Source organism: Nanorana parkeri, unplaced genomic scaffold, assembly GCF_000935625.1.
Source record: "Nanorana parkeri isolate BGI_ZX_2015 unplaced genomic scaffold, ASM93562v1 scaffold1383, whole genome shotgun sequence".
Taxonomy (NCBI): Eukaryota; Metazoa; Chordata; class Amphibia; order Anura; family Dicroglossidae; genus Nanorana; species Nanorana parkeri.
The window spans coordinates 148,553-165,818 of NW_017307651.1; the positions used below are offsets into that span (position 1 = coordinate 148,553).

The following is a 17,266-nucleotide window of genomic DNA, read 5'->3' on the forward strand; positions in this document are numbered from 1 at the left end:
GACTGCTACCTGCTCTCAGGATGGCCGAGCGGTGAGGGGGAGAGAAGCCGCGCCCCCAGCTGTCAGGATGGCCGATCGGGGAGGACAGCGGAGCCACTGTCATCCTGTCAATTTCAGGACGACAGCGGCTCTGTGCGTGGCAGAGCGGGGGATCAGTGAATAGCAATGATGCTTACCGATCCTTTGTGTGAGAAGGACAAACACTGGAGCCATCGTCTGATCACTCCAGTGTTTGTAAATAACTGGGGACACATAGTACTATGTGTCCCCAGTTATGAATGAACAGGCTGTGATTTACATCACAGCCTGTTCATTCAAGATTTCCTCAATGGGGAGAAGCACTCAGTACCGAGGCTCCTCCCCATTCAGAACCTGGTGATAGTAAATATTTTACTATCAGTGTCTGAAGGAATGGGGAGGAGCCTCTGTACTGAGTGCTTCCCATTCATTGAGTGCTGAGGCTGCAGAAAAAGAAATTGAGGATTTGGTGTCCTCAATTTCTATTTTAAAAGGGAAATGTCAGGGGTCTGTTTGGACCCCTAATATTTCCCCGAAGCCCCCCCAACAGTAAAAAATAAAAATAAAAAAAAATGTAAAAAATTAATTTTAAAAAAGTGAAAACTGCCCCCCCCACACAAATATATTATTAGACATGTGCAAAGACTAAAAATTTATTTCAGATGAAATGTGTAATGCTCTGTGCGTTGTGCTGTGGCTGTATGTGTGTTGTTCTGTGTGCGCGTTCCCTGTGTGTGTTTGTGTTATGTAGGGCAACTGGTGGCAAGTAACTTTGAAGGCATGGCTAGTACGTCAGGACCTGAAATTTTGAGCCCTGTGTAATATATACATACATAAAATGTATTTATCTATACTATATTGTACAAATTAACCCCTTACAATGAAAATCTGCAGCTGAACTGCAGATTTGTTTTTCACCTGAAGGGGTTAATTTATCTATTTAACTCCCTCATGATGGCGATGCTCAAAGTATGTCGCTGTCACTGAGTGGCATTTAGTGACACTTAGTGACATTGTATGCCACCTAACCGCTATTAGCTTTTAGAGAAGAAAATAAAATGTTAGTTTTTGGCCGCGAAGTACAAAAATGTTTCTGAAATCCTAGGGATGGGAGGCGTTTACAATAAAAGGCAAATTAATTTATTGTAATATTTTTTTTTAGCTTTTCTAAAAAATAATAATCAAAACTGGGGGGAAAAAAGTGTTATTACATTTTTCCTCATTTTTTTTTATATTTTGTTCATCCTAAGTCAGGAGTTAGGCACACATATGTGATATACAGGTGAAACTCGAAAAATTAAATATCGTGCAAAAGTTCATTTATTTCACTAATGCAACCCAGATCCACAATCTCAGAACATTTTTGGCAGTGTGGGCAGGTGCCAAGTCCTGCTGGAAAATGAAGTCAGCATCCCCACAGAGCTAGTCTGCGGAGGAAAGCATGAAGTGCTCCAAAATCTCCCGGTAGACGGCTAAGTTGCATTAGTGAAATAAATGAACTTTTGCACGATATTTTGAGGTCATAAGCACTTCTGATGAGAAAAGGGCTTTTGAAGTGAAGGGGTGGCTTTGCTGTGAAAAGAAGCCGCTCCTAATTTAAAGGGGGGCTCTGATGTGAAGGAGGGACTTTTGCGATTTTGTATGGGGTCTCCCCCTTAAAATCAATACCAGACCCCTATCTGGGATAAGGGTCTGTTATGGATCTTGGAGGGGCCACATGTACTTTTTTACATTTTTAGACTGAGTTGCGCCAAGATTTTGCACACTTCAAGGCTGAGAAACACTTCTCAAGGGATTACCTGGAGACCAGCTCCTTTGATTCTTCTGTAAAACTCATCATCTTCACGACCCCATCCCCAAAACCGATTGGACATTCCATTACACTGTGGAGATGAAATGAGAACAAAAGGTAAATAATACTGCCAATACGTTACAGTTTTATAAAGCTAGTCCCCATTTACGGGTGTACATGATCACACAGCAACATGGATATAAATGAACTCCAACGGTCTCAGAGCAAACGTTTACAGAAAAGGCAAGGCACAGAATCCCACAGCAACCAATCATATTTGCGTTTACTACATTTTATGATAAAGCCTTTATATATTCTTTTGGTTTCCTTTTAGGGTTTATATGTTTTTAAGCAGATCCTTTTTTACTATGTATTAATTCAAGGAGCACTAAAGACAAAGTAGTTACAGAGCATTACTCTACGTATTTTATAAAGAGAAAGCACATAAGCAGCTTAAAATTTCAGACCTTCTAGAAATGAAAAATATTATTTCCCTCACAAAGTTAATCATGCTTCTTAGATGAAAGACGTAAAGTCCTGTGTGTGGGAGAACTCAAGCCAATAGAGCCATGACCTTTAAAATGTATACTCTTTTTTTTTTTTTAATTGGGGAGATGTTTAATTCTGCAGGCTGCGTGTGTGTGTTATAGGCACTCATTAAAAAAAAATATATAGTAGACTCAGCATTAAAAAGGAGTTAAACAAAGGCTCTTTCTTCTCCAAAAGCTTTTGCTTATAAATAAATGATCTTGTTCCTCTTAAATTTGGAGTTTGCTTTTCAGCTCAGTGTCATGTCATTATGTGGCACGAAAAATAGGAGGTCTGCCAAAGACTACACACAATAAAGCACACACTGATAATTTATTCTAAACATGCGTCAAAATGTCCGGAGGGGCTTTCGCAGTTCACGGCACTGTGCTTTACCTACTATAATAAAAGTCTCCATCACTGAATTACAAGCCTAGAACAGCATCGCTATAATCAGCGTACATTAAGGCTTGTCTACACAAGCTATTTTATTAGTTTTAGCTGCTAGTAGCACAAGTTTTAAAAACACAAATTATTTCAATTGCAACACTACTGAGACGTTTAAAAGTAAATATTATTTTACATAACGCAAGCACAATAAGAAAGAAAACTTTTATTTAATATAAATACAATGATATTTTTCTCTATGTGGAGCACCGGCCAAATGTTTTAGTTTTTTTGGGTTTAGAGAAAGTGGATAAAGCTACAGACCTCAGCGAGGGTTTTATTGCGGTCTGTGCCCCCAATGGTAAGATTTCCCCTCATTTGCTGTAAAGGTGACATGTGACAGAAACAGAACAGAGGTATATTAAAAACAGACACGGACAGCAAAAACAAGCCGACAAAGCTTGCAACCATTCCTCAGCTTACCCCCACACAAAAAAATAGGTACTAAAGTTTTGAATTCCTGTGTACACCACTTTTCTTTTTTTTTTCCATTTTAATTGACAAAAATGAAGGTTTGATGGTTTTGTTTACCATATTAATTTATTTGTTCAGGACACTCCACATTTATAAAAAGGGACATGCGCAACTGATCTGCAAGGTTAGCACAGCACGATGACGAGGGTAAACAAATTTACTTGTAAATCCCCCGCACCTTTAAGGAACTCGTTTGCCTTGTGTTTGCCTTTTTCTTTAACCTCCCTGGCGGTCTGATTATGTCAGTATTTTTGAATGTCAAAGCGGTATGTTGTTTTGCATGGAAATTTGTTGTTTTATATTGTAGGCCTGTAATTCTTAGGAATAACTCACTTAAATCTGTCAAAACAAGAGAGTCTAGTAGACATCCCGGGTATAATAAAGTTTGAAACACGAAAATCATAAAATTATAAAACATAATAAATTAAATAATGTAAATCAAACCAAAAACACTGAAATTTGTCCAAACAAGGGTGCAATATTTTTGGATGCCATGAACGATCTCAAGTTTCCAGGCAGAAAGAACAGTAAGGCCTCATTCACACACAACGCAAGCAAAATTGTATATTGCGTATATACGAGCGTCTATACGAGCGTATATGTGTGCACTATATGCAATCACAGAATACATCACTCGTAATGGAATTTTTAATGTGATGTACGCATGTACAAGCGTATATGCACGTAAACACACGTATGTGTGCGTAAATACGCAGAAATACGCTGCCCGGACGCATCTCTGTTCCATTCTGTTTTCGCCCATATATACGCTACGCAAATATACGGCTCCATACGCGGCTGTGTGTATGGAGCCATTTATTTGCATATGTTACAATAAGTGTACGCGCGTATATGCGCGGCAGTGTGAATGAGGCCTTAAAGTGCAGGCAGGGCACTGGACAAAGCTCTAGGGACAAAACAGAGGTGAAATGGTTTGCTACAATAATGTAATCATAACAGATTACAATGTATTGTGTGTATGTCACGTTGCGTTTACTTTTCAATTTCCTGCCAGTTCCGCCCCCCTGCGACGCCGGCTCTTGCAGGGAAGGAACCCGGAAGACAGATGCCGGCATCGGCCGGAGGACACCAGGGGCTCGTAGGGACAAGGTAAGTGACACTACAGTGTAATCCCGAGTGTGACTCGGGGTTACCGCTTTTGGTACTGAAAATTAACCCCGAGCCACACTCTGAATTGAAGCAAGGGTGGTTAACCAAATATGTGTGACAGTTTCCTGAAGCCACTTTTATATATCAAAAAGACAAGTTCACTCTTTTTCCAGTGATCAAGTTAGATATTCATTCCTTGTAAATGGAGAGAAAGAAAAAGCTGTTTTTTGGCCCCAAAAAGTGGCTTCTGAGCAAATGCAAAGATCAGTAAAATACTTTAACATTCCTGCCGATTTGACATGCCGTGGGTTACTGTACATTGCCCAATATTCACGCACTGTGTCACTGTGAAAGTGTCTAGAAAGAGCTGCAAGGGCTGGGACAGTGCTAATAATGAGAGATTTTAACTACCCTGCAATTAACTGGTGTCATGGCATTGCTAGACCAGTAAAAGGGCGGAAACCTATTACATGACAGTTTTATGATACAGTTTATAGATTCCTCAAGAAGAAATGATGCCATGATGGACCTATTAATCTCAAACAATGCAGAGATAAATAAAATGTAAGAATCCCAACACTTGAACCTTCGGGTATACCACTAACCTTAAATCATTCAGAATATGAATCCTTAAATCACTACTCTATGAATATATTCTTTAAGACAGTTTACTATACATTTATAGACTGAATCTTCTAAGCCTATAGTCCTTAACTTGCACATTAGCCGTCATGAAGAACTGCATCAAATTAACCCCTTCATGACTGAGGCCCTTTTTTCCATTTTTGCACCCATGTTATATTCCACATTTTAGGCCTGAAAATGACGTAAAACCCCCCAACATTATATATTTTCTGAATGCCAAGACCCTATAGAATAAAATGGTGGTAGTTGAAAATTTTTATGTTGCGCAATATTAGCGCAACTCCTTATTAAACCGCAAAATTTAGTGACAAATTTAATTAAATGCCCCAAAACACAACAAATTACACATTTTTTTAATGAAATATAAAAGATGAGGTTACAACGAGTAAAACGATACCCAACATGCCCAGTTTACAGATTGCGTGCGACCGTGAAACGGCGAAAAACTGCAGTACCCCAAAAAGTCAATAAAAGACACTTTAAAAGCCCCCACAGGTCATCAATTTAGAGATACCCCAAAATACTGGCCCTAGAATTATTGCTCTCACTCCGGCGTGCGCGGCGATACCCAACATGTGTAGCGCGTTCGTCGTTTTCATGCGTAGGCGCACCCGACGCGTGTTTACGTGGCGACGCGCGTGCTCGCGGGGGCGGGGTACTTTTAAATTTTTTTTTATTATTATTAGATTTATTTTATTTCATTTTAATTTTAAAAACTGTTTTTTTTTTTTTTTTTACTTTACTTTGACTGCTATCACATGGGGGGGCTTGCAAGCCCCCCCATGTAATAGCAGATGGTGGTGACAGGTCCTCTTTAAGGTGATGCTGGGGGTCCAAAAGACCCTCAGTGTCACCTTTACACTGGAAATGAGCTATTGAAGTGCAGATCGCACTTCAATAGCTTATAGCTGGGCTGCAGGAGCCCAGAACTGACAGCCCAGGGACCGGAAGTGATGCAATCTGCATCGCTCCCGGTCCCATAGAACGGGGAGGGGATCGATGAACGGAAGTTCGTCGACCTCCTCCCCAGCTCCCCGCGGACACAAAGATCGCCGGTCCCGGGCCCGTAGGAGGGGCAACGGAGCCCGGGAAGCACGGCGGGGGTGTCCGGCGGGGGGGGGCGGCCCCTTCTTCGGGACGCAGAAGCGATCTGGCGACAGGTAAGTCGCCAGGATCGCTTCTGTTGTAAAGCCGACAGTCGGCTCTACAAGTTTAAACAGACTCCCGACGGCAAAAGTCGCCGGAAGTCTGTTTAAACAGCCCCGATGCTGGCGACGTACACTGTACGTCGTCAGTCACGAAGGGGTTAAAAGTACCATTTCTGGGTTTGCGGATGACACCAAGCTATGTAGTGGAATAAAGTTCAGACAAGATGTCCCCCAACTTACAACCAAACTTGAATGCACTCTTTGATTGGGCAGCTTTGTGGCAAATGACGTTTAATGTTGATTAAAAAAAAGTGTTATGCACTTGGGGACTAAAAACATGCATGTAAAACATACATACTTGTGGGGAGTACAACTGAGGGAGGCAATAAGTGAGAAGGATCTGGGACCCCCAGATCTTTCTCCATTCCTGACTTCCCCAGAGAAGCACCTCCTATATAGTAATTGGTGCATCTGCTTAGTTCCCATGTGCATAACTTCGCATTTCTCGCTATTGAAGTGCATCTGCCATGTTGTAGCCCATTCCTCAATTTTTTCTTCCTGCAGTGATTGTATGCCTTGCTTTGAGGTTATTTCCCTACATAGCTTAGTATCATCAGCAAACATTGAGATTATTGAACTATTCCAACCTCTATATAGTTTATAAATAGGATAAACAGAACTGGCCCCAGGCCCAAACCTTGGGACACGCCACTCACAACTTTTGACCATTTAGAAAAAGGCATTTATTACTACCGCCTGAATTCGTTCCTGTAGCCAGTTTTCCATCCACGTACATACAATGTCATCAATTCCCATAGATCCTAATTTGTAAATTATATGTTTGTAGGATACTGTGTCAAATGCTTTAGTCTAGATACACCTTGTCTACAGGGCTTCCTCTGTCTAAAATTCTACTAATTTCCTAATAGAATGTTAAAAAGTTGGTCTGGCAAGAACGTTCCTTCATAAAATCTACATTGGTAGTTACTTATAATCCCATTATCATAGGTCACATTTTGTATATAGTATACCCTTCAAATATTTTGCATACTATTAATGTAAAGCTCACTGGCCTATAGTTACCAAGTGAAAATCTTGTCCCTTTTGTGAAAGTCGCTACCACGTTTAATTTCTGCAAATTAGCCGGGACCATTCCAGTCATGAAAGTGTCTGTAAACATTAGGAACAGTGGTCTGGCTATGACCTGCCCAAGTTATTTCAGGACTCATCTATGTAAACTATCTGGACCTGGAGATTTGTTTACATTACGTTTTTCTAGACTCTCTTTCACTCTGTCAGCCACTGAGAAACATTGAATCTATTGTTAGAAGAATTGCTACCTTGTTTATTAATCCTGTCTGTCTCTTCTGTAAAGACTGAAGTGAAGAATGTATTGAACACAACTGCTTTCTCCCTGCCACTAGTAACCAACTTCCCCTGTTCATCTTTTGTGGGGCTTACATGTTCTGTCCTTAAAGGAGAACTATGGGGTTAGGGCTTTTCCCCGTAGTTCTCCTTAGGGTAACGGGAGGACACAAACTAGCGTCCTCCCGTCACCCTAAGCTCAGTATAGCGCCAACTACAGCTGGCGATATACTGAGACGCCGCAGCTGAAGCGGATCCCGACAATTATGTCTGGATCCGCCCAGCTGCGTAAGTGACAGCTGGCTCTGCCTATCTAGAAGCAGAGCCAGCTGTACCCGCCCCCTCCCGTTCCGCCAGTCAGCGCTGGAGGATCGGAGCGGGGAGGGGGGAATCCAGCCCCTCCCCTGTCACGGCAGAGAGCTGTGACAGGATCAAGAGGTGAGCGAATGCCGGTATGTGTTCGCTCACTTCTCGATCTACTGAGCCGACCTGTGAGTCTCCACTGTCACAGGTCGGCTAGAACCATGAGGTGAGTGAAAAGCACCCACCTCATAGTTCTCCTTTAACCTTTTGAAAAATGTAAAGAATTTAAGTTTTTTTTACTTTCTGCAGCCATGTGTTCTTCGAAGTCAGTTTTTGCCACCTGATTACTCTTTTGCATTTTTTGTTGCAATCCTTGTAGTGCTGAAATGCTGAGGATGACATCTTTGTCTTATGCTTTTTTTTTTCCCCAGTTTTTTTTCAGTTATATTTCTTTTTTTTAAACTTACTACCTAGCCATTCTGGTTTAAATGTTATTTAAAATTTGTTGGTAAATGGAATGCACAAGTAAATGGCGTTATTTAAATACATCCTTAAAACATTCCCACTGGTCCTCAGTGCATATTGTCAAAAGATTTGGCCCTATTTAGTGTCATAAATGGCTGTTCATTTAACCCTTCTGGTTAGCTCAGGTTGACCAGCTTTACACTTATGATCTATGGTGGAGTGTTTCTCTCCAAAGTAGAGGCATCTTCACTGGTTACGTGACCATCTTTCTCGTCTTCAGGCATCAGACATCATTCACCATCTTTTCTCCTCCCAGTCTTGTTTTCATGTTCTTCGTAACAAATTTGGGCACTAGTCCTTTTGGTAGCTCTTAAGCTGCAGACTGTCCCAATTTCTTGTTCATGTTGGGTCTGTTATTAGTGGTTTATTGTTGTCCACACCTCAGTTGGACTGCTTTGGACGTCCAGACAATATAGGACTTCCTATGTCCTTTAATGGACGAGAAAGGTAATGGGATTTTTCTAAATCCCTATAAACCCCTTTTCTTGGAGTCCATTGAGGGACACAGGTCCAAGCCCTCTATGTATGCATGCTGGTTGGAGGAAGGTTATCTTGGACTGGTATACAATTTTTCAATCTTCTTGCAGGCAGCAGTATAACAGGAGGAGTAGTCAATTACTTCCCGTGTCCCTCAATGGACTCCAAGAAAAAGATTTTACATAGAGTACAAAAATAAGCCCTAAAAAGGACATTTATCGTTTTTCCAGTCCTCCATTTCCTGTTTCAGTGACAAAGAAAGAAATGAAAAATCTCCTTAATGGGGACACAGTCAGTGAATATAGTACAAGGTTAAGCAAACCCACTGAAACCATTAAGAGCAGGCATGGCTTTGGTGTCTTCTTGAGAAACTCTCTCTCCTTCTTTGCAGCCCTCAGCGGTGGAAGAATTTAAATGAATGGGGCCTAAACTGTTCAGTCGACAAAGGCTACACTTCTTTACATCATTTTAAGTGGAAAAATTCAAGAAATGCTTTAAGGTTTGCATAAAGTTTGTTGGAGCATGGGGACATGCTTCAAGCAACAGTCAGACAGGAAACACATGGTTTGAGACTGCTAGACATTAATGCTATTACAGCTCCTTTACAAAGCAAGGCCTGCACATTTGTGCTTCCTGCAGCCCATTTAAAAAGTACTACAAGTACAAATTTGATATTGCTCACAGCAAGTTCACAGCCTCATCTTACTTACTAAGCTCAGAGAACATTCACTTTGCATAGTGAACAGTCTGTTTCATTAATTAAGCAACCCAACCTTGAATATTTATTGCACTTAGCTCAGCCTCCCGTTTTATTTGAGGTTGGCATGCACAAGTTAAAACAATAATTTTATCTCTTATGCAGCCTGTTACATTTACATAATAACATAGTAGGTAGGGTTGAATAAAGACCGAGGTCCATCCAGTTCAACGTGTGTGTAATTATATATAAACACCTCCCATATTCCTGTAGATTCGGCGAAAGAAGAAACTCATCCAGAAATGTCTTCAATTTATCAATGTTATCAGCAGATACCACCGCCTGTGGGAGGGAATTCCAAACTTTCACTACTCTCACAGTGAAATACCCCTTGCGAATTCTAAGATTGAACCCCTTCTCTTCTAACCTCTTGCTGTGTCCCCGGGTTCTCAATACGGTTTTGAGATTAAACAGTTTGTTCCCAATATTGTGGTCCCTATTGATTTTGAAGACTGCAATAAGGTCCCCTGTTAATCGCATCTTTTCTAAGGTGAATATGTTAATATTTTGAATGCGGTCTTCATAACTCAGGCCTTCAAATCACTGTAATTAATTTTGTAGCCCTTCTCTGAACTCTCTCCAGTTCCAGGACGTCCCTCCTGAGAGTCGGCGACCAGAACTGTACCGCATACATTATTGGGGCCGAACCAATGATTTATAAAGTGGCAGTATTACTCTTTGATCCCTTGCTACAATTCCTCTCAATACACGCCAGTATCTTGTTAGCTTTGCTGGCTGCTGCTTGGCATTGCTTACTATTGCCAAATCTGATCTAGGAGGACCCCCAGGTCTTTTTCTCCGACATCCCTAAAGTAACACCCCCCAAGTAGTAGTTTGCACACATGTTGTTTATGTCCATGTGCATAACCTTACATTTTCAACATTAAATCACATTTACCATCTTGTAGCCCATGCTTCAATTTTGCTTAGGTCCTGTTGTTGTGCAAATATCTCCTGTTTGGAATTTACTGCTCTGCGTAGTTTATTATCACCTGCAAAAACTGAAATTTAGCTATTTAGTCCACTCTCTATGTCATGAATGACTAAGGTGAACAGGATCGGTCCCAGGACTGAACCCTGGGACACCCCTAACCCCAACCCTTGCCCAATTAGCGAATGACCCATTTATCACTACTCTTTGGGTCCGTTCTTGCAGCCAATTTTCCACCCATTTACATACAATTGTATCTATACCTATAGACCTTAGTTTATGGGTTAAACGTTTGTGGGGTACTGTGTCGAATGCTTTAGCAAGGTCCAGATATAAATCTACTGGTATTCCTTTGTCTAATTTGGTACTTACTTCCTCATAAAATGTTAACAGATTGGTCTGACAAGAACGGTCCTTCATAATACCATGTTGGTTACCACTTATGATACCAGTTTTATTTTCAAATTCCTGCATGTAGTCCTGCATCATGCCTTTGAATATTTTTCACACTATTGATTTTTAGCGGACAGGCCGGTAGTTAGTTACGCGTTTCATTTCTTTTCCCCTTTTTGAATATTGGTACTACATTTGCTCTAGTCCAATCAGCCGAGACAATACCTGCCATTATAGTGTCCATTAACATTTTGTACAAGGTTTGGCTATAACTTAACTAAGTTCCCTTAGGACCCTCGGATGTAACCCATGTGGTCCTGGTGATTTGTTTACATTTATTCTTTCTAATGTCTGTATTACTCTGCTCTCCGTTAGCCACAGAGATGTGTTAAAATAGGTACTATCTTGGCAGCTGATGCCCACGTCCATCTTGTCTGTAAAGACAGAAGAAAAGAATGCATTTAACATGTTCGCTTTCTTACTGCCGCTGGTAGCTGACCTCCACTCGTCATCATTTATGGGGCCTATATGTTCCGTCCATACCTTCTTACTAAAATATATTCCTTGGGGTTCTTTTTGCTCTCTAATGCTATGTGCTCTTCATATTGTACTTTTGCTGCCCCGATTGCTTTTTTACATTTTTTGTTGCATACCTTGCAGTTTTTGAATGCCGATGCTGTCCCCTCTGATTTATATTTTTTAAATGCCTTATCCTTCTCTCTTGTGTGTTGTTTTACCTTGCTTTTTTAACTACCATGGTTTAATTAATGCTTTTCTGAATTTAGTTGTTAATGGAATGCACTGGCCAATTTTGTTATTCAAAATTTGGAACACAAACATAGGAGACTAATGTATGGATGTGGCCTAAGCAGGTAAACTCTCTTATGCAATCATTTATTTGTGATATAAAATAGTGACTGTAGTGTATTTACCTATTGCATTAATTGGACATTTTTTTTTTAAATAGAGCAAAGCAGGCTCACTCTATGAACCAAGAAAACTGGGAAAGGAGACGCTACTACCCTATAGGATGAGGGTGGTCACAAAGTTCAATAAATGTGGTGGATAATTCACCACAATGGATATCACGGAAAGAAGAAATCACTCACTGTTGGATGATCTATTTGCGGCCAGAGGGTGGCGTTGCACTGCCAGAGCGGAGGGGGGTTCGTGGGTCGAAAGACCAAGAAGTTCAATGGAATGTGGACCCAGTCTAGGGTAAGTGGTATGTGTGGAGATATACGATAGAACTCAGCTGGCCAAGCTGAGCCTGCTCGACTCTGTAAGAGAGCGGCGGGGATGCCGCTGCTGCACTGTCTCTTGAGCCGCGGCTCGCTGTGTCTGTCAGTGGCGAACAACGTGGGTTAACAGTGTGACTTCAGTGAGGGGCTGGGAGACAGCTATCCAATGGGTGGCTACGCGTTTCTATCGTATCTCTCCACACATACCACTTACCCTAGACTGGGTCCACATTCCATTGAACTTCTTGGTCTTTCGACCCACGAACCCCCCTCCGCTCTGGCAGTGCAACTCCACCCTCTGGCCGCAAATAGATCTTCCAACAGTGAGTGATTTTTTCCTTCCGTGATATCCATTATTGTGAATTATCCACCACATTTATTGAACTTTGTGACCACCCCCGTTAGTCTTATAAATATATTCCCATGTACCACCAGAGTAGTGCGCTTATTATTGTTTTTGTTCTATCACTATGAACCAGGCAGTCAATTTGCTGGATCCTAAGTTATCAGAGCATCTGCTTTGGTTGCCAAATACTTCATCCCTGTAGACTCAAAAGAGAGTGCCGACTCCTAATTAGGAAAACTCCCATTATGTTATCTGTCCACCCCTAAAAATCTTAAGCAGAAGTCCCAAACTTTCATTCACTGGAGTCAGTCAAACACATTTAGAGCAGAGAAACCCTGTTGGCAACCAAAATAACCATAGCTAGGGCTTGGAAAACACCAACAATTCCATTCCGCTTGGTCAAACAAAAAATGTCGTGGATTATGGTCCATGAGAAACTTCACAGCATCCTCCAAGATACTAAAAAATGCTTTGAATTGACCTGGACCCCCTGGTTGTTATACACAGGGGTGCTGGAAACCGGGTAATTTCCATTGTACAATTTTTCTGGAATTTTTCTCTGGGGACTATGCTTAATGTTTAAGTAGATGTTGGGCTCTTTGGTCGGGGGTGGAGCTACTCTTTTCGGACTCTTAAGCTGTTCTGCTTCCTTTAGTATCCATTTCCTTTTCCTCTTTTTGTCTGTTTTTCTTTTCTTCATGCTCGCACACGTGAGCTGTTTAGTACATTGATGTTGGACAGAAAGTCTTCTATTTATATAGATATGGAGGAGATCATAACAAATGTTTGCTTTAGACATAGGTGGATCCCTACGCCAGATATTCCTCTCAGACTGTTTTGATTTTTGTGGATGGGGATAAATTGGCAAGAATAGGTGGATAGATATGTTCTGTTTTACAGAACTATTATATATTGTGTGTATGGCTTCTAGGGATCCCCTCCTACCACTTGACTATGCTAAAGTGGAAAAATCTGAAACGCAATTGTATGCTGTACTGATTGTGCATCATGTGCTATTTTATTTTTTTATTCTACCTTGGAAAATTTATAAAATACTTTGAAAGATAGAGCAGAGAAACCATAAATATGGAAAAACGGCACTCCAAATCCTTTGTGGAAAATAATCTTAAAGTGACAAGGGCAAAAGTTTCCCCCCCCTCCCCACAGTGCTAAAGTAAGGACTTAGCTTAAATGATGCCTCTTAATTCGATCTTCTTTCCTGTGGTTTTTAGCTGTCCCTCCAGGGCTGGTGCAGGTCTCAGATCCAGCGCTGACTCCTCTGATGTCCCACGGAGTCTGCTCCATAGACTTATCTTGTGTCTCTCCTCATCTCCCGGACGAACATCTGAACTGCGCATGCGCCCGCCCCAAGATCCTTTGTGGCCGCCCGAGAAATTTTCAGATGTTCGGACAGGAGCGTGTGGTATTTACACTTTGAAAAAGTTTTTGGTTAAAAAAAAAACTGCTTGCTAGCGTAGATATATGCAAAAACCCATGAGGGTTTAAATAACCCTTTAAACAATATCTCTAAACAATAGTTAAAATTGACAATCCTTGCCTGGTTTCAAGCATAAGGGAATGTATTGTACTGCAATCAATCAGGTGGGTACCCAAGACATTCGGAAAGTCTGCTTTTCCTCAAAAGCAGATGGGAGCTGCACATAGATCCAGAGCCACTGCTTGAAAAAACACTTGTCTAAAGGGAAATCTGCTACTATAAAAGCGAAGATAATTGTACTTCAGTATTCTGTAACTGTCCATAGATGCTCCTTAAGTAAAAGAAAGCAAAACATACTCACCAGTTCATAATGCTGTTTGGTGAGGAGAAGGATTCCTCCAACATAGGTCTTGTAATGATACAGAGGGTGAAGTTCTGGGGAAGCCACATGGAAAGGTCCCTTTTCTGGAAACCCATAATTTAGATCCGGGTTAAGAGGTAGCAGGTCAACATCATGCATAGCAATGTAGTCCGTTTCATTGCCACTCTCTAAGAAGCCCACATTTATCAGAGTAGCCCTGTTGAACCTGAAATGTAATAAAATATGTAAATATATTGCACGGACAAGAGGAATTTCAGTGTTGTGAAACAGTATTCTTCTAGACTGATAGCCAACTGTTTATCGTAGAAATTACAGAGAAGGTCATCTAAGTATATTCAGGTACTTATGCTAATTCCATGTAAAATACATTTTGTAATGAATATAAAATCTAAATTAAAATTATGCTTTTTATATCTTCCAGAAGTGAAGCTTTAGGCTGGGTTCACACCTAGGCGTATCGAATATGCGCGTTTGTCGTGTGTTTCGTGACGCAACAAAAACGGCCCAAAGAAGCTCCTGTACTTCTTTGGGCGTAGGACATTTTGTAGCGCGTTCATACGGCCTGTAATATGCCCAGGTGTGAACCATACCCATTAGGAAATAATGGGATTTCGGTGTTTGAGCGTTTTGCAGAGCGTTCGAACGCGCTACAAAACGCCCAGGTGTGAACTGGGCCTTAATGTTACCTCCAACATAATATTATGTTTTGTTACAACAGCAAACTACCAGTTGGAGTTTTTGCTTTAATATCCTTCATTATCCAACATTTTTGCTATCAAACAGCAACACAGTAAGCCATTATTACAATATTAGCAAATGGAGAGTATAGGAAGCCTCAGCAGAGCCAGATGGTATTCTGTAATGTAAGCTATACAGTATGTGATCTTTTGCAAACAATGTGAGGGAGTCAAGCATCACTTGAATAACTGCAGGGTTTTTGAAGAACATATTGTAGGATTACAAAACAACCAAATAAGTAACATCGGGCTTAGAAATTATCTAGAATGTAATCTATTCAGGAAAAAAAAATAGCCTTCAGAAATACAATTGTTTAGGCTAGAACGCATGAAGAAAAAACAGAAAAAGGAGAGAGGAACCGCCACTACCGTGCAAGTATGAAGGGGTGGGTCTATCGGTAGTCCCTGTAGATATGATGTAGTTGCTGGTTAACGTGGTGTAGATGACGGGCCTAACTTCCAACTTCTCCTCCTCTTACTTTTTCAATACCGCTGCATTCAGCACCTCGAGATCTTGCAGGCACACGAGCATCAGGCCACCCCAACCACACGCTATCAGTTAGCCCTCATTTGCGGTTGACCCCGATGCTGACTCTGGGGACAAGCTCCCATAGTCGCTGTAGGGCTGGTGACGAATTGATGAGTGCGTTTGTCATTTGTTTTGCTTGACTGATTTGGTGCAGTGATGCATGGGAGGTCTCAGCTGCCAAATAGGTTTTGCGGGATCCCTTGTGCGTTCCTGTGCCTTTAAGGGAGGTCGGGCTTCCTCCCGACAATCCTGCACCCAATTCTAAATCTTCTGCCCCATGTGCTCCAAGATGGAGACTCTCATAGTTTAGAGTTAGGGCCGCACTATAAGAGGTGCCTTGGCGCAGCTGTGCGGCTTTCACATTTTCTGCATAAGACGTGTATCCAAACCTCTGTTAACCTTAGTTGTGAGACAAGTTTTTTTTTACATGCTGGCTGGCGAGTGTGCCATGATAACTTTCAACTGTTCTAAAGCTCCCATAGACCTCACCTGTACCAGCCCAGGACTACTGAATTTCAGCCACCATAGTCCTACAGCTGTCACACTGCAACGCTGCAACTTGCCCACAATAAAAAAAGAAGCATCTTTTATCCTTGATACGTCACCACACATCGGAATCTTGCCACTTGGACACTCAACAGCCTCCACTTATTTGGATATCACCACTTCCACTGATCGGAAGTCACCCAGCACCTACTCGTCACAGCAAACAGAATCATTAACCCAACGGTGAGTTTCTACACACCACACGTGACCAACTTATTGAATTTTCACCTTTCATCATTCTTCACTCCTCCCTCGGTTTCCAACTCCGCACGCCAGGAGGCGCTACACCCTTTTTGGCCCATTATCTACACCACGTTAATCAGCGACTACATCCTGTCTACAGGGCCTACCGATACTTCATACTTGCATGGTAGTGGTGCTTCCTCTCTCCTTTTTCTTCACACGTGCAGCACACTAACCAATACTACCCTCAACCCCCATCTCTGCCACCTTTTTCCCTTTATACCCCCAAACAAAAATCCAAACCCCCCGCCCCCTTCCAGAGAGGTATGCATTCTTGGACTGCTCTTTGAACTTTTCAATAGGCTAGAACGCATGAAGCTCCATCTTTGAAGATGTTCAATATATGTCACAAAATATACCAGTTCCACCTGATAGAGTTTATATAAAGTCATGTCTTCACATCTTTGTACATCTAAAAAGCTCTTTAGGCACTTTACATGAACCCCCAGGAAACATCTAAATACACAGATGAAATACATATAGCAGGGGGATATTTTACCTGCCAAAGGATTTATATTTGTCTTTTACTTTCTCCGTCACGGTTAAGGAAAAGCCTGCTGCCTCCTTCCATCCATTGAACAGTGGAAGAGTCATGAAAGACTTGTGACGTTACCTCTCTGCTTGCTCTCCCCCTATCAACATGTTCTCTGTAAACACAGATGCATGCAGCTAACCTCACTAGCTCCCAGTTCCTGTCCAAGTGCTACTGAACAGGAGACTACAACAGGTCGAACTCAAGTCAAAACATTAGTTGCGTTTAGGAAAAAAAAAAAAACACATTTAATTATTATTAGCTGCACGAATGCATGTACAGTGGCTTGCAAAAGTATTTTGGGCACTTTTCCAATTTTATTTTACCACCAGGAATTTCAATGGATTTTTTTTTGGGGG

The 17,266-nt window shown here is 41.5% G+C and overlaps 1 protein-coding gene across 1 annotated transcript in view; it reads right to left on the bottom strand.

Annotated features, from left to right (window-relative positions):
• Window positions 1–17,266, bottom strand: part of B4GALT7 (beta-1,4-galactosyltransferase 7) — a 23,118-nt gene that overhangs the window by 2,763 nt on the left and 3,089 nt on the right. The window contains exons 3-4 of the mRNA XM_018569723.1: window positions 14,300–14,525; window positions 1,818–1,901 (exon numbers count right to left, since the gene is read on the bottom strand). Coding sequence (XP_018425225.1) covers window positions 1,818–1,901; window positions 14,300–14,525 — 310 coding nt within the window. The remainder of the gene's footprint in view (window positions 1–1,817; window positions 1,902–14,299; window positions 14,526–17,266) is intronic.